This window comes from Vombatus ursinus, unplaced genomic scaffold (assembly GCF_900497805.2).
Source record: "Vombatus ursinus unplaced genomic scaffold, bare-nosed wombat genome assembly UNPS02000749.1, whole genome shotgun sequence".
In the NCBI taxonomy this organism is placed as follows: Eukaryota; Metazoa; Chordata; class Mammalia; order Diprotodontia; family Vombatidae; genus Vombatus; species Vombatus ursinus.
In genome coordinates this window covers 11,230,442-11,257,241 of record NW_020940527.1, presented here as the reverse complement: position 1 = coordinate 11,257,241, position 26,800 = coordinate 11,230,442, and the positions used below count along the sequence as shown (strand labels likewise).

Here is a 26,800-nt window from a genome sequence, read left to right as displayed (position 1 = left end):
AGAGAAGGAGGAAGGGAGGGAGGGGAGGAAGAGAGAGAGAGACAGAGAAAGAGAGCAAAAGCGAAGGAAGAAGGGAGGGAGGGAGACAGAGAGGAGAGAGAGACAGGAGAGAAAGGGAGAGGAGGAAGGACGAGAGAGAGAGCAAATAGACAAAGAGACAGAGACAGAGAAGAGAAAGAGAGAGCAAAAGATAAGGAAGAAGGGAGAGAGAGAGAGAGAGAGAGAGAGAGAGAGAGAGAGAGAGAGAGAGATCCTGCAGCTGACAAACACGGATGGCAGCGTGGGCTGTTAGAAAAGAGACGAGCACATGTGGAGCAGAGGTTCTTGGGTGGAGGGGACTCCACAGAGAACAGAGGCAGTCCGTGGAGGGCCTGCTATTATGTGTGAGGACTGGCCAGTCATGGTAGCAGTGCCTGAGGATGTGACTTGCGTACTGACCACCAAAGCTGGCCAGGACCAAGCCAGCCCCCTCTGCCAGGAACACTCCAGCTCAGAGCAGCCTCCAGATTACTGTGACAACAATGGCAAAATGCAGGGGATGGAGCTGGATTTGGAATTTGGGGTTGGAGGGTGGGGTAGGGGAGAGGAGGGGAGTGGGGGGGTACAGAAAGCTCATTGTTCCTGGGTAATATCAGCACAGGAGGTTGCAGTGGCAACGTGACAATGAGGAAAAGTGAAGGGTTCTGAGTGGAGTATTGGCCAGGGGTTGGGCTGCGTGCCCAACAGGCTGCGTGTGTGTGTGTGTGTGTGTGTGTGTGTGTGTGTGTGTGGGTGTGTGTGTGTGTGTGTATGAGTGTGTGCGCACCTGCCTGTTTGTACCCTTGGAAGTTCTCTAGTATCTGCACCTAAGGGAGAGAGGGCAGAGGAAGGTGACCTGGATCTGTGTGGGACAGGAAATGAGAGGAGTATATTGAAGTTCTTTGGCCCAGAGAAGCATCTTTCAGAGCATAGATGCTCCCCTGGATTGGGAAGCTCGCTTCCGTGTGAGCATGGCTGTTAGTTCCTATACATGTAGCCTCCACTGGCCATTTTCTCAGTTCTTGTCCTACTTGACATCTCCGTAGCTACGTCAACGTAGCTGTTGACACTATCAACTTAGAGAAGGTAGGACAGTTTCCCTCACTTGACAGACTTCATGACCAAGGTATTTCCTAAATGGGAGGGAGGGATTCTGCAGGCTTTGGAGGCCCGTAAAAGAAGGGCGACCCCGCTGGGTGCCCAGGGAAGGCATGCCATATAAAGAAGCTGGAGAGAAGGCTACCCTGCCAAGTTTTGCTTGGAATTTAAATTTACACCAGGGCAAGGCTGCAAAGATAGAGCTTCGAGATGGGGGAAGGAGACTTGGCCACATGACGGCCGTTAGCGTACCCTCCCTGAGACCTCACTTTTCCTCTCTGAATCTTCATTCCCTCGGAGCTTCCTTTGAAATCCTATAGTATATTGATGTGTCTGTTAGCTTCTCTTGCTAGGCTTCTTCTCCTGTCTTGTCTTAGACGGTTTGGTGGTTGATTGTGTGGGGGGGGGGGGGGGGAGTGTACAGTGTCCAGGCTGTAAATATTCAGGTCCAGTGCCAGGGGCAGCTGTACTTTCCTTCCTGCTTTCATCAGGAACACATGTGTGATGATGCAGAAGGTGGAAGAAAACAAGGCAATGTATTGTGTGTGTGTGAGAGAGAGAGAGAGAGAGAGAGAGAGAGAGAGAAAGGAGATTGCAGGATTCCTCTCACTATGGTTTTTTTTAATGAGTGGTTATGTATATTGGTTTCCACATCGTTCTAACTTTGCACCCAGATTCTCAGATGTGCATCATTTGATATTCTCAAGTCCAGCCTGAGTCCACTGCATTCATGAACCCCTCTCCAGCCTGCCTGCCAGATAGCCAGTTGATCTCTACCTGAGCTCATCCAGTCGTGAGGACTGTCTTCTCTCACAAGGCAGCCTGGCCATTCCAGTGTTGGGTAGAACCATTAATCACAAAGTTTTTCCATATGTTAACCTCTAGTTTGCCTCTGCTTATTTAGGATCACAGATTTAGAGCTTGAAGAGATAGTAGAGGTCATATAGTTCAGAGGTGTCAATCTAGTGAAAGAAAGCCCAAACTAGATTAAAATGTAATTGGGACATGTTTAACAAAATAAATGAAAACACAATACAACATGGATAATGTTAATATGTAGTTTTCTAAGTAAAAATGTGGCCCACAAAGATCTGTTTGAGTTTGATATCACTGATCTAGTCACTCCCCTCATTTTACAGATGAGGAAATTGAAGCCCAGAGAATGTGGGCCCTGTGCAAGGTCACCCAGGGATAAGTAGCAGCATCAGGATTTGAATCCATGCCTGCTGTTTCTGGGTAGCTATGTGGTGCAGTAGATAGAGCACTGGCCCTGGAGTCAGGAGGACCAGAGTTTAAATCTGGCCTCAGACACTTACTAGCTGGGTGACCCTAAGCAAGTCATTTATACCCTGTTTGCCTCAGTTTCCTCATCTGTAAAATGAGCCAGAGAAGGAAATGGCAAACCACTCCAGTATCTTTGCCAAGAAAACCCCAAATGGGGTCATGAAGAGTCAGACACAACTGAAATGACTCAGCAACAACTATTTCCACGTCCAGTACCCTTTCCACTATCACACTACCTTGTTTCACCTACACTTCCTATTTCTTCATTCTAGAACCACACAGAACACATCTGTTCTCTAGTCTCCATACCGTTCCTTCAGATAGTTGAAGACAGTGATGTCTACCCTTTCCCCCTGCTCTTCCTTTCTTTAGGTTAGGTAGAAGGGTGATGATGAGGGGACTGGAAAGTGAGAAGAACCTAAAGAAAGGATTCTACTTTGTTAATGTTTTCCTAAAATGTAGCCCCCCAGAACTGAAGACCAGATTCCAGATGCAGGCTGCCCGGGGCAGAGAAAAGTGAAACTTTGATGTCCCTTCCCTTGATCTAGCACCTATCCAGACTCCACCAGCTTCCTCTGGAACTGGAAATGGTGAATGTGCCCATAAATCTAACATGTGCCTTGAGGCTGTTGGGAAGTACCATTAGGATCGTGGATCTGGAAGGATCAAAAAGACTTTCAGGCTAGAGCACAGGGTTATGCTGGATAAGATCAAGTCCAGTAGGGGTAGATGTAAAATCTCACTTGGACTCAAACACCTCCCAGCTCCTCGAGTATAAAACGAAGGAAGTTGGGTAAGGCAGCACTTGATATAAAAAGAATCTGGGGATTTTAGTGGACTGCAAACTCTCTCTGAGTTAGCAGCCAAAAAGCTGATGTCATCTTGGACTCACATGGAAGACTTAGCTTCCAGGAATGAGAAGGTGCAAGTCCCTCTGCATGCTGCCCTGGTAAGACCACAAGTGGAGTATTGTGTTCAGTTCTAGACATTGTATTTAGGAAGAATGTTGATAATTGGGCAGGTGTTCAGAGGAGGGCACCCAGGCTGGTGAAGGGTCTTGAATCCACAACATTGGAGGCTTGTTTGAAGGAAAGAGGAGGTTTAGCCTAGAGAAACCACCCAAGGAGGGTATGCTACTGTGATTAAGTGTGTGAAGGAACGTCATGTGGGAAAGGGATAAAGTTATTCTACTTGGTCCCAGAGGGCAGAGCCAGGAGCAAGTGGGTAGAAAGTACAAAGAGGACAATTTTAGTCTTGATGTCAAGAAAAACTTAGAGCTGTCCAGAAGAGAAATGGGCTTCCTTGGGAAGCAACAAGTTCTCCCTCACTCGAGGTCTTTAACAAGAGGCTGAGTGTCCACTTGTTAGATATGTTATAGTAGGGATTCCTTTCAGGTATGAGTTGGACTAGATCATTTCCAATTCTGAGTTTATATGATTCCATGAAACTGGTTGGTTTGTTTCTGTTCTCAAATTGAGGGAATGTAGGACCATGGAGTACTGACAATGGGTAGGGAATCTTTGGTACCCTCTGTGATAGACTACATGGCCTATGAAATGGGCACATGGACTTCTGCCTGGTCTTCAGGCAGGGATGAGTATGGTCCTTGTGGCAGGAGTGGCAGCTTCCTGAAATCACCTTTGGTTTGAACATTTGAGGTCCCGAGGAACTCAGACGTACTGACCCAGACAGAGAAACTCAGTAAGGATGTACAAGCCCTCCCAAGCTGCCCGTGGGAAAGTTGAGGAGGTGAATCCAACATGAAGTATGTTGGCTTTGGGAGCTTTGCTGGCTGAGGCACAGTGACCTTGCCTGATCTCATGAGTTAAGTGGGACTTGGCTGGTTGCTGGGCTCAAAGGACAGACCACACCTCGTGGTCTTTCTGAGTCAGGCAGGAGGGTGGAGAAGTGGACTAGGAGATGAGTGGGGCAGTGAGAAGGAACCAGGGGGCTGCCAGAGAGCCTTAGGCTGCTTGTTAAAGGCACTGAAAGGAGGAGAACCAGCAGATCAAGAGAAGAACTTAATAATGATCATGATCTCTACATTTATGAAATGTTTGTATTTTGCATTCCACCTTTACATACATTTGTTGTTGTTCAGTCATTCCAGTTGTGTCTGACTCTTTGTTACCCCCTTTGGGGTTTTCTTGACAGAAATATTGGAGTTGTTTGCCATTTCCGTCTCCAGCTCATTTGACAGATGAGGAAACTGAGGCAAACAGGGTTCAGTGACTTTCCCAAGGTCACACAGCTAGTAAGTGCCTGAGACCAGATTTGAACTCGGGAAGATGAGTCTTCCTAACTCCAGGCATGGTACTCTATCCACTGTACCACCTAGCTGCCCCCATACATTACCTAATTTAATCTATAACACTTCTTGTGAAACAGACAAGACAGGGTTATTATCCCTATTTAACAGATGTGGAAACTGAGGCCCAGAAAATTATGTGATTTCTCATGGCCACATAGTGAGCTAGTGGAATTAGACCCCAGGTTTCTTGACTCCTAAACCTAGGCTCTGTCCACTGTCCCACATATTTTTGTCCTGCCAAGGAGCCCCAGGCATTAGGAAGAGGATAAAGCTCTAATGATAATCAAGAGAAGAACGGAGACTCCTTGAAAACTCTAGACTTAATGGGAATGCTGGGAAAGGCCTGGTTTTCTGTTTGCTTTTCTGTGGGAAGGGCTCTCCAAACAGGACCACTTCCCAGGAGAGAGGTGTCACCAGCCTTGCACTATTGACCTGCTCACTCATGATGCAGTCAGGACTGGGAAGGATATTCCTTGGCCAGGAGGAAAGTGAGGAAGGTGGTAACCCTAACTTTTTTTTACCATTGAGATGCTCATACATACAGTCAGTAAGACAGATTCCTTTTTCTCTGGGCCACCCGTCTGATTGTTTTCTCCACTTTTCTATGGTTGATTGATTCTCCCCAGTAAGACTGCAAGGGAGGCAGTGGGTATAGTAGTTAGGGAGCTAGCCTCATAGCCAGGAAGAACTGGGCTCAAGACTTGCCTTTAACACATACTAGACAAGTCACTTAATGTCTCCATGCCCCAGACAGATCTCTAAGACTATGAGTTGCAGAGCAGATATTGATATGCTTTCATAGAGGTAGTTTCCTTACCAAAATTTCTCTGTATCAGTGAAATCACAGGACTTAAGACCATAAGCTACATGTGGGCAGGCACACTATCTTTTGTCCTTCTCTTGTTTCCCTTTAGCATGTAGCCCTCTAGCATGGGCAGATGGGAGTCTAAGTAAATTGGAATGAAAATCCCCGCTTTATATAGTACAGGTATCAGACTCCTGGATTGGGAATATAGCTTTAGTTCAGCCCTCCCTGCTTCTTTTCTGTTTTTCATTCATTCAACAGGAATATAGAAATAAGGTAGCCCCTGCCTTACAGAGCTTATAATCTAGGTAGGGAGACCAGACAGACCTTTAGGAAACAGCTCAGTAAAAAGAGAAGTCAGTGGGTGCTGATGGGTGCCACCTTGTGTGGTAAACACAGAAGGTGCTGGGGGAGGAAAGGGGTCACTGGGATGAAGCATCTGCTCCTGGCATCTCCCCTCTGCCTTTTCCTTATCCCTGGTTTCTATCTGCTTCCTCTATTCCGCTTCCCTGTCTCTCCCTTGCTCTTTCCCTTAGGCATCCCCATGCCTGGGGTGAGATCATCAGGTGTTCTTTGTGGAAAAGCCAGGCAGCCTTAAAGAGAGCTGCTGTGTACCTTTTCTTCTGTGGTAGAGTCAGCACAGCCTCTGGGACAGGCCCCTCTGCTCCAACTAGAGGCTTGGACTTTGGTGGGAGGAGCTAGGCATCTCTAGGTTTGCCAGTGTCAATGACTCCTTCTTTCCTTCCTTCCTTCCTTCCTTCCTTCCTTCCTTTCTTTCTTTCATTCTTTCTTTCTTTTTCTTTCCTCCTTTCTTCTTTCCTTTCTTTGTTTCTTCCTTCCTTCCTTTCTTTCTTTTTCTTTCTTTCTTTCATTCTTTCTTTCTTTCTTCCTTCCTTCCTTCCTTCCTTCCTTTCTTTCTTTTTCTTTTTTTTCTCCCTTCCTTCCAGACAGTCTGTCAAAGGGTCCACCCTTTTCCTTTAAAACCCAACCCAGTGTTTACAAACCACAGATCCGATTTGGATTTGTTTCCTTACAGGAAACACAATCTTTATCTGAATCTGACTGAGACTATGGAAATTGGAGCATAAGGTTCTCTGCAGAACCGTATGCTCTCTAGTTGCCCTTCTTCCAGATCCCTCCTGAGTCTTGTCCCTAACACAGAGAACTGCAGGTGGGCTCAGATTCTCTGGTCCACGCTCTGTCTCCCATCTCTCTCTCCTCAGCCCTGCCCCATCCCTTTCGGAAAGGTAGGCTGTGAGCAGAGGGCTATCAGTCCTTGATTCTATAGGAATTGCCTCTAGCTAGGGCCCATCGGACTTCTGGAGGCAGAAAGAAAGACTCTGTGGGGGTAGAGAAATTTGCAGGGTGAATAGCTTCCCTTGTCCCCCACAGAGGTCTCATGTGAGGACAGCCCTGTAGGATGAGGGGGTAGTTATTTCCGAGATGAAAAGACCCTCCCCACTCCCCCATCCCAACCAGAGCTGAGAACAATTATTAGAAAGCCCTTCTCTGGAAGGAGTTCTCTGTCTCTGTTGACTCATTTCTGTCTCTGCCTTTTTCTTCTGTCTGTCTCTGTCTGACCCCTACATATCTGCTTATTGCCATTGTACCTGCCTGTCTCCTTTTGTTTGTTTCTTCTATTCTTACTTGTTGGCCGTCTCTGTCTTCTCTGCCGGTTGTCCACCTGTCTCCTTTCTTTACTTCTCTGTCTCCCTTGTCTCTGCCTGTCTTTATTTCTGTCTGACTTCTGTCTCTGTCTCTTCCTATGTCTATCTCCTCCATCTCTGCCTCTCCTGATTCTTCTACTTTTTTTTTTTTTGGTCATTTCTGGCTTTAAATATTGCCGCTTGTTTCTAATTCACATTCTTCTTCTTCATTACCTTCTGGGGCACTTATCTCCTCTGAGTGGGAACTACAAAGAGAATGATCTCCAATGATTTTTTATGAGGACTCAAAAAGCCTAGGCCTCAATTCCAGGGTCTAGAGAGTTTACCTACTGGGGAACCACATGTAATTACTAGGAAATCTTCCTTGGCATCTGCAACTTCAGGCCCTTTGGATAGTTGGGGGAGAGGTGGAGCTACATGGATTCTGTCTTTATTTTAGAATGTTTTGCAGATTTCTTTTTTTTTTTTTAATATCAGTTACTGCCAATATTGCTTCCCTACAAGAGAACCTTTCCCGGGAACGAAGTAAAAGAAAGACAACACTGATCTTATAGGACTGAGTATACAACATTGCCTACCCATAGTTTTCCACCTCCCTTCTTGGGGAGAAAAGTATGTTTCTTCTTCTGGGATCAATAAGATTTATTGCATTTAATGTGAATTCAGATGTCCATTTTGTGTTGTTTTCATTTATATTATTATCATCATGTCATATTGTTCTTGAGATTCCTAACAGCTGAATTCTTTTTTTTTTTTTTTGTGAGGCAATCAGGACTTTCTTTTTTTGTGACTTGCCCAGGGTCACAAAGCTGGTAAGTGTCAAGTGTTTGAGGCCAGATTTGAAGTGTTTGAGGTCAGGTACTCCTGACTCCAAGGCTGGACTATCCACTGCACCACTTAGCTGCCCCCCTGAATTCTTTATGAACCCTTTGCTAACTAAATCTTCATCTCTCTGGGGATAGAGGGATGGAAGAGATGACTTGTCATGTTCTCCTTTGAGACCATGTAAAATGAGGGGGTGGGACTTGGATGGATTCAGTGGTCCTTTCTAACTCAAAATATGTGGTCCTCTGAGCTCCTTCATCTCCATGTCTTCTCCTCCTGGAGGATGTGGTGGTGCAAAGGGATGGGCTATATGTGACCAGGAGATCACCCTGGAGCTTTCTGTTTTCTCTCCCCATTCCTTGAATCTCTGGAAGGTAAGAGAGGCACTCAGTTCCAGTGGAGTTGCTATCTTTCAAAGAGTGGCAGAGTGGAATAGAAAGAACTGAAGAAAGGACTAGGAACCCGAGGCCTTGGTTCAAATCTCACTTTGACCTCATTTCCCTATTTGTTAGGTGGGTTAATGAAATCCACCCTGTCTGCTAGGTAGGGTTATTGTGAGGCTCCAGTGAGATAATTGCTATAGAATTGTGGAAATTGCTGTAGAAATCACCATTGCCAGCAACAGTAACAATTTAGTTCAATTCAGCAAATATTTATTGAATGTCTACTATGTCCAATGCTCCATGCTAGATGCTAAAGACAAAGACAAAAACAAAATCATTCCAGCTCTCAAGGAATCTCTGTTATGCTAAGGAGACACAAAATGAACACAGACAAGTAAATTCAAGGCAATTGGATGAAGGAGAATACAATTCCTGGGGGAGGGGGATGCAGGAGAGAATCCAGGAAGGCTTCATGGTGGAGGTAGCACCTGAGCCAACCCTTGAAGAAAGATAAGGATCTGGAGAGGTGGAGGTGAGGGTGGAGTGAATTCCCATCATGGAGGATAGTCTATGGGAAGGTCTAGAGGTGGGAGGCAGGGTGCTACATCTGGTAGAAAAGCTATTAGTCCAATTTGATTGAAACATAACATGCATGAAAGGAAATTATAAGGAACAAGTCTGGTAGGGTAGGTTGGAGTCTGCTTATGGTGGGTTTTAAATGCCAGATTGAGGAGTTTGTTTTTTGTCTTAGTGGCAAGGTGAAGCCAGTATCGATTCTTGAGTAGGAAATGACCTGGTCAAACTTATGCCTTAGGAAGATTATTTTGCTGGATTAGAAAATGGAGAAACTAGAAGCAGAAGTAGAGACTACCAGTTAGGAGGCTGTTCCAATAGAGATAATGAACATCTGAACTGTGCTGATGGTGGGGGTGAAGAGAAGAGAACAGATTTACCAGATGTTGTCAAGATAGAATTGGCAGGATTTGGTAAAAGGTTATATATGGTGGGGGAGGAGAAAGAAGTAAGCATCTAAGATGTCTTGGATGTTGCAAACCAGAGTAACCAGAAGGGTTGATGATGCCTTTAGCAGAAGTAGGGAAGTTCAGGGTAGGAAAAGATTTAGAGGGAGAAGACAAATTGGAGATGCTGACATGGTATCCAGGTAGAGACATCTACCAGGTGATTGGAGAAATGGGATTGGAGTCCAGGAGATATATGAGGGCTAGATGGATAGATGATAGATAGATGGATTTGAGAGTTGTAGGCATAGAGATGATAATTGAATCTGAGAGTCCATGAGAATGTGAAAGGGCAGAGCCTTGGAGGACATTCATGCTAAAGAGACAGAAGCTAAATGGTAATCCAGCAAAGAAAAGAGAAAAGGAATTATACAGGTAGGAGGAGAACCAGGAGAGAGCAGGACCATATAAACAAAAGGAAGACAGAGTATCCAGGAGGAGGGAAGTGGTCTATACTCTGAAGCTGTAGAGAGGTCAGGTAGGAGGAAGACCAAGAAAAGACCTTTGAATCACTGGTAACTTTTGAGGAGCCATTTCAGTAGGTGGGATTTAAACCAGATGGCACTAGGTTGAGAATTGACATGTAAATGAGATCAATGAGGAAAATTACTTTTTTCTAAGAGTTTGGCTGTGAAAGAGTGAAAATATAGGCTATTAGCTTGAAAGGATGGCAATGTGAAGTGAAAGCTTTTGAAAAATAGAGGACTTGTACATGTCTGGAGATAGTGGAGAAGGAGCCAGTAGATATGGAGAAAGTGAAATTGAAAGAATGAGATAGAACGGTTAAAGGGGACAAGCTCCCAGAGGAAGTGGGGGGCCATGAGATCAAGAGTAGAAGTAGAGGCATTGACCTGGGCATGGAGAGAAGTCACTTCTTTCTCAGAGACTGGAACAAAGAAGATGATGTCTCAGAGTTCTGAGGTATCGAGTAGGGGAGAAGAAAGAGTTCACAGTGTATGCAATGAGGGTCCAATGGAGATTAGATAAAATGAATTTGTTGTTCAATTGTTACTGACTCTTTGTGACCCCATTTGGGGTTTTCCTCACAAGGATACTGGAGTGGTTTGCCATTTCCTTCTTCTGCTCATTTTACAGATGAGGAAACTGAGGCAAACAGGGTAAGGTAACTTGCCCAGCATCACACAGCTAGTGTCTAGAGCTGGATTTGAACTCAGGTCTTCCTGATTCTAGGCTTGGCACTCTATCCATTGTGCCACCTAGCTGCCCATGAGGTAGTCTCAGTAGGCTTCCCATAGAATTTGAGCAGGAGTAGAGAAGGCATCTTAGAAATGGGTGATCTGGCATTGAGGTTTGCTAAGTCCCACTACCTTTTTAGTCTTTTGGTAGGTGATATGGCAAATACCAAGGTGTACACTATATAGTTCCTGCCCTTTAAGAGCCTACAGTCTAGTTGGTAAGGTAGTTCACAAAAAGATAATGAACAATACTGGACAAGTCATCAACATTAATTCCAAACATGATAGAAGTAGCAGTTACCATTGGAGCTCAGGGGATGGGGAGATAGATCTCTGAGTTTGGCTTTTATCATTTTGTTCTCTTTTTGTCTTTTAACTGGAGGAAAAATCAGACTGGTTTTGGAATCTCAGTGCCATCACTTTTGGAGGAGGCTGAGTGAGCAAGAGGATTCCTTTGCCCTCTCCCTCTTCCCCCTCTCCCCCACTCCAAGATTCCTTTGTAGTGGCTTGGGTCCAAATCTGTCCTAGGAGGCATTTTTGTAGTGGGTCTCCTGTCTTATGGGTGAGAGCCTGAGGGAGGGGAGAGAGAGAGAGAGAGAGAATGTCAAAGGGAGCAGAGATGTATGCTGTTGGGTCTTCTAGAGAAAGCCCTATTTCTTTGAGAACAGCAGCCAGTGGGATAGAATGAATCAGCTTTCTTCTAATTTTCCAGTGTATTTTTTTTTTTGGCCTGTATCTTGCATGTTTCTTCTTCCTTTCCTCAGACTTTTGTGATAGGTCGAAAAGCTATATTTTAGGGGGAGTGTTGCCAAAGACAAGTTTTGATTGTGGGTTTTTTTTTCCCCCAAGAGGTCCAACAGCCAGAGGTTCCCCTTCCCCCACAGGGAATCCAGGGAGTCTGTGGGAAATCATGGCAGGACAATTGTCCAAGTGCAAGCTTGCACCCATTCACCTTGATCTCTAAGAAATTCTCCAGATCTATTCCCTTCCTCCCCATCCCCCTTCAGCCTTCCTCCTCCCCATACACACTCCAGGAACTGAGCAGCCTCTGGATGGCTTTGAGAGAGGAAACATTACTGTCCCACCCCTAAGGTCACCAACCTTTTATGGAAAGCTTTGGAAAGAGGTCAAAAGGGGTCAGGGAAATGGCAGTGTGCCTTACTGGTCAGAACAGAAGTTTGGTAAATTGGAGCTGGTGGAGGGGTGGGGGAAGAGAAATGAAATTTGGACCTAACACTTTAGGGAGGCTCTTCTTTACCAGACCAGAATTAGATTAGTCCCCCCAAATCCTCCTGCAAGGCTAGGAAAATCCTGCATAAATGCAAAGGTAGTTGTAGGGAGTGTTATGGAAGAAGATGGAATGCTCAGAGAGCCCTAGGAGAAGTGGTGTCTGTGGCAGTGGCAGTGGCAGTGGGTAGCTGAACATGGCGGCCAGAGTGGGGAGAGCTTTGTTAAGACTTAATCAGTAGGTTTCCTTTTTCACCCGCATTTTGCTGCCAGAGCATTACTGATTCCTGTAGAATCTCATAAATCTCTATTAAAAAAAAAAGTTGAAGAGGGGAGATGCTACTATTTCTGAAATTTACTTGCCATGGAGGTTGATGGCACAGTTTGGGAGCTCTGAGTTCTTGTTTGGGTCAACTTCTTGGTGTCAGAACCGGAGCCCGATCTTCGAGGAGCTAAAAATCAGTCTTGGAGTTTCAGCAGGTCATTTACACGGTACCTGACGTTGCTTTATCATTTGCAAAGTGCTTCCATATCTATTATGTCATTTGATCATCTCATTAGTACCCCAAGGTGAGGTTAGCAGAGCAGAGATTATTATTCCCCTTTCATGAATGGGAAAACTGAGGCCAGTAGAAGGCAGGTCTTTGCCCAAGGTCACACGGTCATTTAGCAGTAGAAGTAGAACCCTGGTCTTTTGGTTCTTAATCTGGTTTTCTTTGCCCTCTGTTGTTTTTCAAAGCCCTCAAAAGTCTTGGATGAAATGAAAAGGAAAAAATGAAGTTGGCAGATGCCAGCTGCCTGGATTTCTTTGGAGGTGACTAATATTGAATCCCAAATCATGTAAGGGCGGGTTGTATGATACCATTTGTTCCCTTATCCCCCCAAGGACTCCTTTGATGCCATGGGTCAGCAGCACAGAGATTCCTGTTTTCCATCATGGGAACTTGGTACTGTGGTTTGATAGAATGAACAGCTGCTTTAAGGGTTCAGTTCTGGGGTGGGGATAATACAGAATAAAGTGACCTGCAGATGAAGTTGTCAGCCAAGGAATCCAGGGAAGCGTTCCCTTTCTATTGCTTTGGAACCCTTATGGGCCAAGAGATTACCTGTCATCATAACCTTCTGCATGGCTTCAGGCAGAATGAGGAGTTAAGCCTTGACCTGAGAACATTTTGGGGGCAGAGGCTGTGGTGCCCCATTCTCCATATGCCCATTGCATAAAATTAGTTAGTGGCCCAACTGGGATGGGGAACTAGGAGTATCTGAGGTCTATTCCTGCCTTGGCCTTCCCTTACCCCCAACTCCCATTCTGAGGGAAGCCACCTCTTTCAGACCTCAGTCTCTCCTGGGTTAAAATGAGGATAAGCAGCCATTCTCCAAAGTCATCACTGAGCTGTGGCCCCAACCTCCACGTGGTCTTGTGCATCCCACTTCTCCTGTCAGATTCTTGTCTAACAAAGCCCGGAGCTGGTGATGCCTATAAATAGCCCATGTATACATCAGGCTAGGGGGCCAGGCTGCACTGTCTCTGAAGCCCTGCCCAAGGGAGATGTCTGGTTTCCCTCATCCAGACAGACCAGGAGCCACTGCCTTGCTAGGGATTTGGACAGAGGCTGGGCTCACTCATGCTGGGGGCTATGGGAGGAAGGGGTCAGGGGGTGGGCCCTGGGTGTCTTTACTGGTCTTTGCCCCAGTTGCATTAATACTGACTAATCACTTACACAGTGGACCAGGTAGGAGTCACTTGGGTGACTCAGCTGGACATTGAGAGACTGTTACCACCTCAGCCTCACAGGAAGCAGGGGTAGGGGTCAGTGGGTCTAGTGACAGATTTGACTGGGGAACAAATAAAGTCAGGGCTGAAATAACAATGAGGTGTGTGTGGGGAGCATCATCTGAGTTCTCCTCCAGGGCTTTTGTCTCACAACCAACATTTAAAGTATTGAGGCTGGTGTGAAGAGGGGAGGATGGAAGCTCCTGTGGTCCCAAACTTCACTGCCCGTTATGGCCCATTCTTAACTTCCTTCCACATCTCATCTTCTGGCTTTGTATTTTGATACTTAATTGACTGTGGGACCAGCTCCTTCCCTTCTCTGGGTCTGAGTTTCCTTCTCTATAAAGTGAGTAGGTTAGACTAGATGGTGTCTAAGATCCCTTCTGACACTAAATTCTATGACCCTCTAAACTTCTCTCCGCTCAGGCCCTCAGCAGCAGCCTGTACAAGAGTGCATCTCCCTATGGCTCTCTCAACAACATCGTGGATGGGCTCAGCTCCCTCACCGAGCACTTCTCTGACTTGTCTCTCTCCTCTGAGGCCCGCAAGCCCAGCAAGAGGCCACCCCCCAATTACCTTTGCCACCTCTGCTTCAACAAGGGCCACTACATAAAAGATTGCCCCCAGGTAAGAACCAGGCTGCCTGAGCATGCGGCTAAGGCACCCAACCTCTCAGGAGGACTCTGGTTTTTCTGGTCTAAGTTCATTGGAAAAATTCACCACTCACTGTGGAAGGGAAGGAGACATCTGACCTTGAACGTTGCTCACTTCCAAAGATGAGTGTCCAGTGCAGCTTTCTGCTTTTCTCCAATGTCTGCCTTTTCTCTCTCCCTCCTCCCTTCCCTTATTTTCCCTAATTCCTTCCTTCCTTCCTTTCTTTCTTCCTATCTTAAGAAAGCAGTTGGTGGGTGTGTTAGAGGCTGGCATAAAGATGATTGCATGCCCCGTTTCCAGTTTGATATTGGGTGGAATTGGCAAGTGTTCTGCTGCAACACTTTGGGGAGAAAGGGAGAAGTTTATGGGTTTGAATGCTGGGATTCCTGGTCCCAAGGTCCTGGCCAAAAAGAAAGGCCAGAAAAGGGCCCCTACTAGGAAACTTGTCCCAGCTGGAAGACTTGAGACTGAGATTCTAAGTTCCCTGAACCTAGGAGAAAGGTGATGGGGGAAATTTTTCCAAAGCCTTCCCTGGCTTCCTTTTTTTCCCTTTTACCCCTGAAAGATCCACGACCAGGTTTCCTGTTGGCTCAGGTTTCCATTTGGCCTGGCCAGGGGGTCCAGGCCCTGGTGGGAGGGAAGCTGGCAAGCACTGCAGCCTCCTCACCACTCTCCCAAGGCCCCCGCCTCCTCTCAGTCACAGGGAAGGAATGTGGGGCGGGTGCCAGGAATCCAGATGTGCTCGGTTGCGGTGTCCCCTTGTACATCAGCTGCCTCACCTCCCTGCTCTTCTACCCTGCAGCCACTATTCTCCTGGGGAATCCTGAGACATTCAGAGGGTCTCCAAGACCCAGGAAGGCTAGCCCTCTAGGGAAAGAGCTGGGCTGTAAGCCAGGGAGGCTTGCCTCAGATGCAGCAGGGGAAGGAAGGCTTCCTGGGAATAGGAAAGTGCCTTTCTACTGTGGGACCAAAGGGAAAGAGGCAAGGGGGTGCTTAGGAGTCTTAGAAGTGCTGTGGAATTAAATCCTCTGTCCTCCATCCTCAGTTCCTTGACAGGCTGGGTCTCCTTCCATCAATTGCAAAGTAAGTAGAGCAGGAGGGAACAAGAGGGTCTTTGCCTTTGATGCTGGATCCTGGAGCTGGGCAGGGAGGCCTCCTGCCCAACACCAGCCAGAGGTCATTTTGTCACTTTTTGCACCGCTCACCTCAGCAGTCTTTTTAGCTGAGTCCACAGATGTCAAGGTCACTTCATTGTAAGAGTTGCTCTGGAGATTTTTCCTCTTCTTATTTCTCACCGCTGGCTCCAGCTATGGGTCTGCCCCTCTGAGAAGCCCTGCCCTATCTCACAAGCTCACAGAGAGACCTTGACTTTGACCTTGGTCGTGGCCCATTGTGAGACGTAGATGAGGAGCAGAGTTCTCATCTACCCAGGTTACTAAATCAGAGATGGAAGAGGTGAGTAGAGTACATCTGTTCTCAAAGATCTAATCGGTTCCCAGTTATCCACGAGTGGACAGTCTATTTTAGGGGCAGCGGGATCAGTGGCGGCAACTGCAGAGTTCCTGTCCTCTGGACTCAATCCCTGTAGCTCAGAGAGTGCAAACTCCTCTTATTAGCACCAAGGAAACAATGAATTAATACTGATATTATTAACCAATAGCTATTAATTAAAATGAATAGCTAAGTCAATTCAATTCAGCAAGTATTAATCAGGTGCAAAACTTTCAGTGGTGATTTCCATGCCCACTTTTCATGTGGCTCAGGGGCTGCTTAACCTCTGCTTTCTACTCTTGTTGGGAGGGCCAGAGGACATGAGCAACTATTTATTTGGTTTTTATTAACTCTCTTCCAGGCTCAGCTTTTTGCCAGGCCCTTTGGGGAATATAGAAACAAAAGATATAGCTCTTCCCTTTAAGGAGCTGGCATTCTATAGGGGGAGATAAGAACTAGATATCTAAAATAATACTGAACATTGCAAGACAGGACAGAAGTAATAGAAGGTAGTTAAACCATGGGCTATACACTACACACCCATCTCCTTCTATGCAGAACTTCAGAGGTGAGGGGAATCAGTGAGAGCGAAAACAGAATCAGACTCACATTATTAGAGCTGAAAGAGAACTTGGGCATCATCTAGAGCCAGTATTTCACTTTACACATGAGGAAACTGATCCCAGGAGGAGTGAGTGACTCATTCAAGGTCACACAGTAAGTTAGTAGCAGAACTCGAATTGTAGCCCAGGTTTTTTGGCAGGTGTCTTTCCAGAATGGCAATGCTGCTTCACAAAAGATACGGCTGCCTGGCCAGGCTACCCATCAGCATCAAGGCAGCTTGCAATGGTTTTTTTAAATTTGGTTGTTATTTCATAGCTGGCAGACAGCTGAACCAGCCAGTGTGAAGAAGGAGGCAGGAACACTGGAGGACTTTTGGCTGTCATTTAACTCTCCTCCTGATACTGAGGAGCAGAAGGGAAGGAGAGTGAGGATACAATGTACTCATCCCTGCTTCAGAAACCCTGTAGCATTAGCAGATGCTGTGGACGCCTCAGCCTACCACTTAGTGTCTCCATGTTACATGTATGTAACTGGGCTGTGGTGATGATAGGTGGGTTCCAGCTGAGGCCTGGGCATCTCCTACCGGGACAATGTGCTTAATCTTTTGTGTAGGTGAGATAGACGGCTGTCTCCATGGTATATTTACATTCTAGGGCACTCCTCAGTCTTCCTACCTGCAGTCTTTTCCACTCTAATCTATTCTTCATAGTTCTGTTAGATTCCTCTTCCTCATTCACTGACCAGCTCATGTCACCTCTTTGCTCAAAACCCTTCCCTGCCTTCCTGTTTGCCCTGACTATTTGTTGCACTCTGTTCAGGTCCTAAGCTCTCCTGGTTTTGTGGCCACTGGTCACCACACCTGAAATATCCTTTCTTCCCTTTACTTACCTATTTTTTTCCTTTTTGGCTCAGATCTGTGATGTCATGAGAATAACTAGCATTTGAATAGTGCTTTAAGTTTGCAAAGGGATGTACATACATCATCCCATTTGATCCCCAAAACAATTCTGGAAGGATCCATCCATGGAAGGAATGCCCAGTGAGGAAACAAACCCCCTACAATGCAGAACAGCATTTGCCCTGCAACTCTCTGTCTTTAGAGAGTTCCCTGGGGCAACTTGCCCAAGTGACTTGCCCCAAGTCTCACAACCAGGATGAGTCAGAGGCAGGACCTGAATCCAGGTACTTCTGACTGAGGCCGAATCTTTATATAGTGTGCCATCTCTGTCTTCCTCTTTACTTATTGAGATCAAGGCCAGGTCATACGCCTCCTACTTCATGAAACTTAACTGATACCCCAGCCAGAAATGGTAGCTTCTTCTTCAGAACTAATAATGCTTTATCTCTTTTTTTGCTCACCATGTTTTACGTTGTGTTATAGTTATGTGTTACAGGTTTTTGTATAGAAGGGCAAGGAAAGTATCTCATTTAAACTTTTGTATTTCCTCTCAACACTTAGGACATAAGTGAACAATTACATATTTTCATTCAACAAACAATTGTTAGCAGTTGTTGGGGAGTGTCCTTTCCCAAGTTTTGGTGCCTAAAGATACTCTACCCCCACCCCCCTCACAACTTCAAATAATTATTGAGCCTCTTCTGGTTACAGGGCATTGCATCATTAGAGAATCCCTGTGAAAATACAAATTTCCCTGGTTGGGGTAATGTGGTTGTGCCATTATCAGACATTAATACATTAGTGTGAATTAGTTTATTGACTTCTTTCCAGCTTTATGATTGAAAAGAAGGTAGGGCAGAGAGGGTTCCAGAGCTTCACCCACTGGCTAGGGAGAGCTGGTTTGCCATTGGGAGCAGACAAATGGTCCTAAGCAGCCAAAGGGTATCGGGTGCCCGAGGTGGGTGTAAGAGGGCATGAAAGCCGAGGTGGGAGGGTGCTAAAGACAAAGCTTTATAGTCTTGCAAGGGGCCACTGCTGAGTGGACACACTGCAATGTAAAGATCCGATCTGGCTAAACTCTAGCTAATGTCAGCAGGGGCCAGTGAGACCTGGCTAATGTGAAACCTCTGAAGAAACAGCCAGAATTTGCAATGTTTCCGTCATTCTACTGGCTCCAGTTCCTTTTTAGCACTTGGTGAGTGTGGAGGAGACTGCTTCGAGCCCAGTGAAGAACCAAAGCCTCCCCTGTGTTTCTTCCAAAGGGTGAATATATTACTTGGCCCACACCGGCAATGGCCAGAGTTTGGACTTTGACTGTAAGCTATGTAAATGCAGCCCCGTGCACTTAAAAAACCCATTGGAGTTACTGAAACACATAGTGGGCAGAGATAGCCCAAAGAGGAAGGGAGTGAGAAAATGCAAATACTCAGGGTGTTAAGCCAGGCCCCAGCCTAGGGTGCCTCTTAGGGACCTAACTGCTAGTGTAGAGCGGGGGGGTGTTGGGGGGGGGGGTGCCCTAGGGTGATAGAGAGTAGTCACATCTGTGCATGTATGCTATCAGGATTCCTGAATGAATTTACTGTATCATGGGAGAAGAGGATTTGACTGAGTGTGGATCTTGCAAAGAGCAGCAGCTGCCTTTCTTTTTACACAGTTGTTCTGCCCCTTTTGCATTTCAGGGTGGCAACTGTCTAGGGGTACAGTAGGATCATGGGGGTGGGTGGGTTTTATAACGTCATTTCAAATGTAAGCTGCCTGGGAGTCTGAGACATCAAAGGCTCCTTTCCAGACATCTGCATTTCAGAGTCTTGCTCAACCTGCGAACAGCTGGCTCTTCCTAATGCTGGGCGAGCCAGCCTGTAACTGAGACAGCTTCAGTATACAGAGGGAGCAGGGCCCTTGGTAACCACAACTGGAGCATTTTGCTCTGAACAAGCTGTCCTCACAGAGTAACAGACCTATGAGTGTGTGCTTCTATGCATGAGTGTGAGGATCTTTGACATTAAATAGGGGTATGTGAGTGTGTGTGTGTGTGATTGTGAGTGTGTGTGTGTGACTGTGTGCTCTGTGTGTGTGTGTGTGTGTGTGTGTGTGAAGTCTGTATCACAGGCACCATGGTCGTGTGCATGAAGAGAAGGCTTGAGGTGAGGCAGCCTGAGGAGCCCTTGGGCAATGGCTTGAGGGTCCAGGGACAGCTTGACTCTGGGCAGAGGCAGCCCGATGTGGACACTGCAGCTATTGTCCCTGAATTCACCACATATTCCCTATGGATTACAGCGGCCATGCCTCTTGGACTTTTTAAGGCAGGCCTGATTTCAGATATTCTGGTCTAGTTGTCCTCAGAAGTTGTGGAAATGTCCTGTGAATCCCGATTATTGAGGAAACAAGACCTGAATGAATTGTGTCAGTAAACATTACAATAAAAACACAAAGGCCACGAAGATTGCTAATGACAGACTGAAGAAGCATTGTGATTCCTCAAGAAGACATGTGGTATTCTATCCCATTGTATGTTCCACCTGTAGCTAGGTCTGCACTGTCTGTGGGAGTCATGTGAAGCATGCCCGTGGAACAGTAGGGTGGTGGGGATACCAGGTAAAACTATTTCAAGCTGCAGACACCACACTGTGTGCACTTAGATCAAAGCTTAACCAAGTCTCCTGTTTTCATGGATATACCTAAAAAAAATAATCCTTTTTCAAACCAAGTTTTCTGAATTTTGGATCGGGAAACATGGTCTCTATGCCAATGGATGATATCGTGCTCTTCAGAAGATGAGAAAAGGCATATCGAGGGGAGTGGTGGTGGAGGTGGGGGTAGGAAACCCCTTAAAGCCCCAAATCATATTGCTACGCTCATGATTCTGGCAGGGAGGAGGGGGAGGGGCTGTGTGGCAAGAAGGATGGTTTCAGAGAAAGAATTCTTTGGAACCGAGGAGACATCCCAATATAAAAATATTTGTTTGAGTGCACAGCAGCGGGTTGAGGGATCGGGATGCAGTGTTTCCTCCCTCCCCCTTGGTCTCAGGAAGCTGCTGTGTCCCCTGCTGCATCAAGACTCATGCCATTGGGCTTCTCACCAGGCACTGTGCCCTTGGATTTGTGGGCCTGGATGGTTCTGTCTGGGTGGCTTAGTGTAGACAGGAAGGAATGGGAAGCAGTCTGACAGTTGTCTCACTCTGGGTAAATTGTAGTTCTCTGCTTTCACGTGAGGTGTCTTTTACCCAGGCACAGGCTCTGGAGCACTGTTGTTCCGCTCTTTAGAAGGAAAGGGGCGACTTGGTCTAGAGAGCAGGGTTCTTTTGTTAGGCTGCTATGGATGCATTTACTGTGTGACCTTGGGCAGGTCACTGTTAAGGTAGTCAGGGCAATTCTGTGTATTACCCAATTTGAGGTCATTGAAGCTCAGTAAGGTTAAGTGAACACCAAGATCATACAGCTAGTTAGTGGCAGAGCATGGCCTACAGCTGGGGTCTCTTTATCCTCAACCCGAGGCTTTTCCCTAAACCACTTCCTTAATTTTTACCTTGTTATTTTGTTCCTGTTAGAATCTGAGGCCCAGGGTTAGGGTGCAGGGGGTGGGGTGTCAGCAAGTCTTACCCAGACCCCACATCCCTCTGCCAGGGCTCTCCCTCCACCCTCCATCTCCATCCCCAGCCAAGTTCTCAGTCGGGCGGGGCCAGCGGCCAGATGGCAGGATGCCCAAAGTCCCTGAGCAAGGAAGGGGGAGGGGAGTCTCTGGCCCAGCAGCCCCGCCTGCTCGCCTGCCCCCTCCTTGGCCAACCATCTTTCAGCGCTTGTTTACTCTTTCCAGGGAGGCATCCATTGGGGTTTAGAAGTATACCCCCCTACACACACACACACATACACACACATACCTGTAGTACACATTTGTATGTGTGAGCATGTGCATGTATGTATGTTGAGGGGTGGTGTTGAAGGAGAGTTTCAGAAGAAGGTCCTGGGCCACTCCAAGGGTTTAAAGTCCCTCTTGTCCCTCGGGAAAGAACCATTCCTGATTCAGCATGCTTGAGGCCTCTAATGAAATCCAGATGTCAGACACAAAACAATAATCTCTCCCACCCATCTGGCAGATCAAGTTTCTTGGAGATTGCAAAAGAAGAAAAAAAAACCCAGGGAGAGATTCCTAGAACAGCTAAAACTTTAGAATTAGGCATGTAAATAGTTCCTGGACTATTGGATGGATAGGGTGGGGAGAGTGTGTGAAAGGGTGGGGGGAAGAGATGGCTTGGGAATAAGAGGGATGAGGTAGGAAGGGAAAGCAGACAGAACACGGAGAATCTGGCAAATTCACTCTGTCCCCTTCCCTCACTCCACCAACTCTGAAGATTCTTTTTCTCTCTGTTTCTTGGGATTCTCTGTCTGCCAGAGTCTCTCAGGAATTTCTGTCTTTGGGATCTTGGCCTGTGTTTCTCCTTCAGGACTTTATGCCTCTCAGGTATCACCAACTCTTAGGTGTATGCATATGTGCATATCTCTCTCAGGGGCCATTTCTGGGTCCTGAATGAGGGGAGATGAAAAATCTCATTGCAGCTCTGAGCAACTTTATTGGACCCAAAGCAAGACAAGTATGCTGGAGTCCTAAAGATGAGAGATGCTCAAGAAGAAACTACAGAGATCAGAAAGAATTCAATAGAGCTTATGCCCAAGCCAGAAAATGCTCACTTAGTTGTTTCAGGAAAGGCAAACACACTTCAGATTATGTCTGCCTATGTCTTTTGTTGCTGCCATGTTAGTTATGAAACCACAACAGTACATGGGCTATGTAGCCATTAGATTGTAAACTCTCTGAGGGCAGGGACTATTTTTTGCCTTTCTATGTATCTCTAGCACTTACACGGTGCCTGGCCCATAGTAGATGCTTAATTACTGCTTGGTGTTGATGTATATACCCTTTTCTCTGTCTCCCGGGTCACTCCTAGGCTGTTTGGATGAGATTTATGTAGGTGAAACACTTGAACTAGGGTGGGGCCTGGAGGCTGTATATGGTTCTCTTGAGCAAAATCCTCTGGGCCATATCTCTCCCAGTTAAGAAAGTAGTGTGCTTGGTTGCTGTCTCTATGAGGAATCTGTTATTTCAAGGACTGCAAATTCTTCCTTTCCAGCATGGGGTACAACCATCATGGCTCAGGTAGGTGTGTCTCCCAGCGCCTTCTGGAGCAGGGATCAGTGAAACATCTTCATTGAAACAGGGAATTCCGGTTAACATGCCACAGGGCTTTGAGTCTGGGTAACTGGAAAGGGACTTTGTCCTCTAGCTCCTAGGTGTCTATTACTTACAATGGCTCATGGGGTCTCTAGGTTGCTTGGAGCTTTCCAGAAATAAGCATCAGTGGCCTGCAGAGTAGATTGTAAGACCACCAGCATTGGCTGCAACTCCCCTAAGTACTGATTGAAGGAATAGGAAGGCTATTTTGGCTTAGAGGCAGCTAGATGTTGCAGTGGATAGAGCACTGGGTCTGGAGTTAGGAAGACCTGAGCTCAAATCTGACCTCAGACACTTACTAGCTGAGCAAGTCACTTAACTTCTGTCTGCCTCAGTTTCTTCAGCTGTGTAAAGAGATAATAATAGATAATAATAAGAGATAATAATATCCCATCTTATGAGATTGTTGTGAGGATAAAATGAGATATTTGTAAAGTGCTTAGCACAGCACCTGGCACATAGTGGGTGCTTAGTAGATGCCTATTCCCTCCCTACAGTGTGCATGGAGGGGAGAAATGTTCAATAAGGATAGAAGGGTACTTTAGGGCCAGGTTGCAAAGGACTTTAAGTGCCCCATGAGCTGTTATAATCTCAGGCTTAGGTAGACTAGGAGGGACAAGGTAGCAGAATTATCTTTAAGTCTTGGGATTCATTTGTGGCGGAAAACCCCTAGAAATTCAAAGAATTGTAAATGCAGGGCTGAAAGGGCCATCATTCTCTCATTTTAGAGATGAAGGAACTGAGGCACAGAGAAATTAAGTGACTGGTCCACTGTCACATAGCTAGTAAGTTTCTGGGAGGTAGGCTCTATTCAAACTCAGGTCTCCCCAACTGCAAGCCCAGCACTCTTATTTTGCCACCTAGCTTGGAAGACTTTAGAGGTTCACAAGAGGCTTACAGTAAATACTATACCATAAACCCCTTTTATATTGACCAGTACTCACCCCACCCAGGTTAAAATTATACCCACCTTTTAGGATCCCATAAAAAATCTTATTTTTTGCTATACACATCCAGAGAAAGAACTATGGAGTTTGAATGCAGATTAATGCATACTATTTGCTCTTTCTTTTCCTTCTGTTTTGTTTCTTCTTTCTTGTGGTTCCTCCTATTGGTTCTAATTCTTCTTTACAACATGACTAATGTGAAAATATGTTTAATAGGAATGTATATGTAGAGACGATATCAGATTGCATGCCGTCTTGGGAAGGGAGGTGGGGAAGGAGGGGAGAAAATTAAAAACTCAAAAGCTTATGGAAGTGAATGTTGAAAACTAAAAATATATTAATTAATTAAAAAACAGAGGAGAAAAGAAAATTTATAACAAAACAATAGCAAAAGAATTTCTATACTCAACTCTCCTAAAGTTATAAAAAGCAATTAAACTTATAATTTGAAATAAACTATTATAATTAGTCAAAAAATCTTATTTTTATTTTGTTTTAAAATCACCGTTATTTCAGAATATATCCACTCTGCCACCACCCCCACAGTGTCCCATCCCTTTTAACAAAAAAGAAAGGAAAAAAGAAAATCAGTTCAGCAAAACCAATCAATTTGTCAGCTCTGTCTGACAGTATATGCCCAGTTCCATACTGAGCATTCTATCCTAACACTCCCATCTCCCCCAAGGCACAACCCAAGAACTCAATCCTGCTGACTTGGCACTTACCAACCAATAGGTGGTGCTCCCTGTGCCAACTTAAATCATATTCTGATGAACTAGATGTCTTTGCCAGGATGGACTGAATAAAGCAGTGCGTTGTCCAAGCATGCTTGGACCTCTGTCCTAAAAAAAATAATGCTTGTAAGCTGCCATAAGGGGGGAGGATAAATGACAATCTAACAGGTATGACCTGTGTTTGAATCTGCTTGAATCTGCTACCTGTGTCGCTTTGGACAAGTCACAACCTGTCTGTACCTCAGTTTCCTCATCTGTAAAATGAAAGATTGGACTAGATAATTTCTGTGATTTCATTTCTTGCTCTAAATCTCTGGTCTCCCAACTCTGTGACTCCTAGTCCTATGACCCAGAGCTTGAGTCTCCAGGCCAGTTAGTTGAGTGCAGGTGCTCTGGTGGGATGGGTGTTCCTGGTCCCAAGATTCCCTCTTGGGAACTCCTGGAGCTGGTTGGGAGCTCTGAGTCAGGCTTCACTCTAGGGACAACAGGTTTGGAAGTCTTCTGGGAGGGATGGATTGGTGACAATATCTTCTGCCTCAAATATAATCTTTCTTGTTCATCAAGTGAGGTGTGACTCATGACATCTCAACACAATTCTGAGCACCAGCAAGAATAGAAGAATAGAAGGGAGCTAGGGAGGTCTGGGGTTGTCATTTCCTAAAGCTCTCCCACTTGCGTCTATGGGGAAGGGGCTTGTGGGCCAGTAGGTCAGATATCAGGAATGTCCAACTATTATTTCAACCTCTGCCAATATGGACCAAGGTCAACTGGTGACTTCCTCCTATGGTGCCTTGGTGAAGTCTGAGAAATGGCAAGAGGCCCATGAGACTACGAGGAGTTAGTCCTGAAGTCCTTGGTTGTTTTAGAACATCCACTTCATAGGCAAGAATGACTGGCTGACTGGCTGGCTTGTGGCTGAAGAAAAGATCTGAGGCTGTGGGATATACTTCTTTCTGGTGGTTCCTCCTATTGATTCTAATTCTTCTTTACAACATGACTAATGTGAAAATATGCTTAATAGGAATGTACATGTATAGCCTATAGCAGATTGCACGCTATCTAGGGGAGGGAAGGAGGGGGAATTTAAAACTTAAAAGCCTGTGGAAGTGAATGTTGAAAACTAAAAGTAGTGTTATCAAGAGGAAAGTGGAAAAAGGTTAATTTCCCAGGCTAGGACAGAAAGGAATGTACAATGGCATTTGAGAGAGCTTGTAGAGATGATCTCTGAGGAGGCTGTAAACCCAACACCCAATGGTAACTGTACCTTCCAGGCAGTCATAACGAGGGCAGGGTGACCAGGAGCTTGCTGCAGGGCACTGAATTTAGAGGGTACTGACAGCATGTATACTACGTCAGCAGCAGAGAAATAACGGGACTTCCTATCTGATTAGCAAGAATAATTAGTTAAAATAGGATGCTTTCAGAGGATTGCTGCTTCTTCTCCCTGGTGACCACTCTTCGGTGTGTTCCCTTCTCCCATCCCTGTGGCAGAGCATCCTTACAAGATCTTGGAATCTCTGCCTTCTTCCCTCTCCATTCACTCAAAAAAACAAAAACCCAAAAAACTCTAACTGAATTTTGTTTTTAAAAAGTTGATTTTAGGACGCTTTTTGGTCTGATTGCCTCTATTTCGTTTTGTGAAGTATAAAAAACGTTAATTGTTGCTCTGTTTCCTATATTTTCCAGTGCTGCCCTGTGTGCTTTGTTTGAGCTGCAATAGCTGAGAGCATAGAGACTCAGAAAAACTGGAAGGGCCCTTAAATAGCATTGAGTCCACTCCCCTCATAGATAAGAAAAATGAAGCTTGGAGAAAGTCAGCTAACAAGTAGCTTAGCTAACAAGGGGCAGAATTAGGACTCCAAAGCCACTTTAGCAGATGCTGCTTTTTTGGAGTGCTGCAACCCACTCTGGGAAGAGGAATTGTGATGGAGACAGGCAGGAGGATGAGAGGGTGGGCATGCCAGCCAGTGACCCATTGCATCCTCAGATTGACTGATTCTCCAGGTGATACTGACAACGTTGATTCTCTTTACTTCTAGGCACTCGCCCTTCCTACTTTAGGCATGTTTGGTTTTTTTTGTTTGTTTGTTTTTTGCTTAGGCAATCGTGGTTAAGTGACTTGCTCAGGGTCACACAGCTAGTAAGTGTCAAGTGTCTGGTCTGAGGCCGGATTTGAGCTCAGGTTCTCCTGACTCCAGGGCCGATGCTCTATCCACCACGCCACCTAGCTGCCCCATAGGCTTGTTTTTATATATATATTTCATATACATTCCACAGAACTTGGAACGTGCTCAGATGGTGGTCTGATACATTGTAAAGAAGTGAAGAATTTTTAGAGTTGGAAGAAATCTCAATGGTTTATCAGTCCGATTCCTGCCTGAAAAGGAATCTCTTTTATAGTACATCCAACAGCTATTTGAAGACCTCTAGGGAGAGTAAACCCACTCTTTTCCACTTCTCTTCCAAGGCAGTCCATTCTACTTTGGGACATCCCTAAATGGTGGGAAGTTTTTTCTGATCTCAGCCTAATTTGCCTCTCTGCAACTTCTGCCTAGATCTACCCTCTGGGACCAAACAGAACAAGTCTAAAATCTCTTCTATTTGAAAAAGTGAGAGCAGTAGAAGAAGATGAAGAGAGAGAGAGAGAGAGAGAGAGAGAGAGAGAGAGAGAGAGAGAGA

At 45.8% G+C, this 26,800-nt stretch overlaps 1 protein-coding gene across 3 annotated transcripts in view; it reads left to right on the top strand.

Moving 5' to 3' along the window:
• Window positions 1-26,800, top strand: part of ZCCHC24 (zinc finger CCHC-type containing 24) — a 138,980-nt gene that overhangs the window by 3,301 nt on the left and 108,879 nt on the right. For all 3 annotated transcript variants that reach the window (XM_027860976.1, XM_027860984.1, XM_027860991.1), the window contains exon 2: window positions 14,034-14,234. In XM_027860976.1, the coding sequence (XP_027716777.1) occupies window positions 14,034-14,234 (201 nt within the window). The remainder of the gene's footprint in view (window positions 1-14,033; window positions 14,235-26,800) is intronic.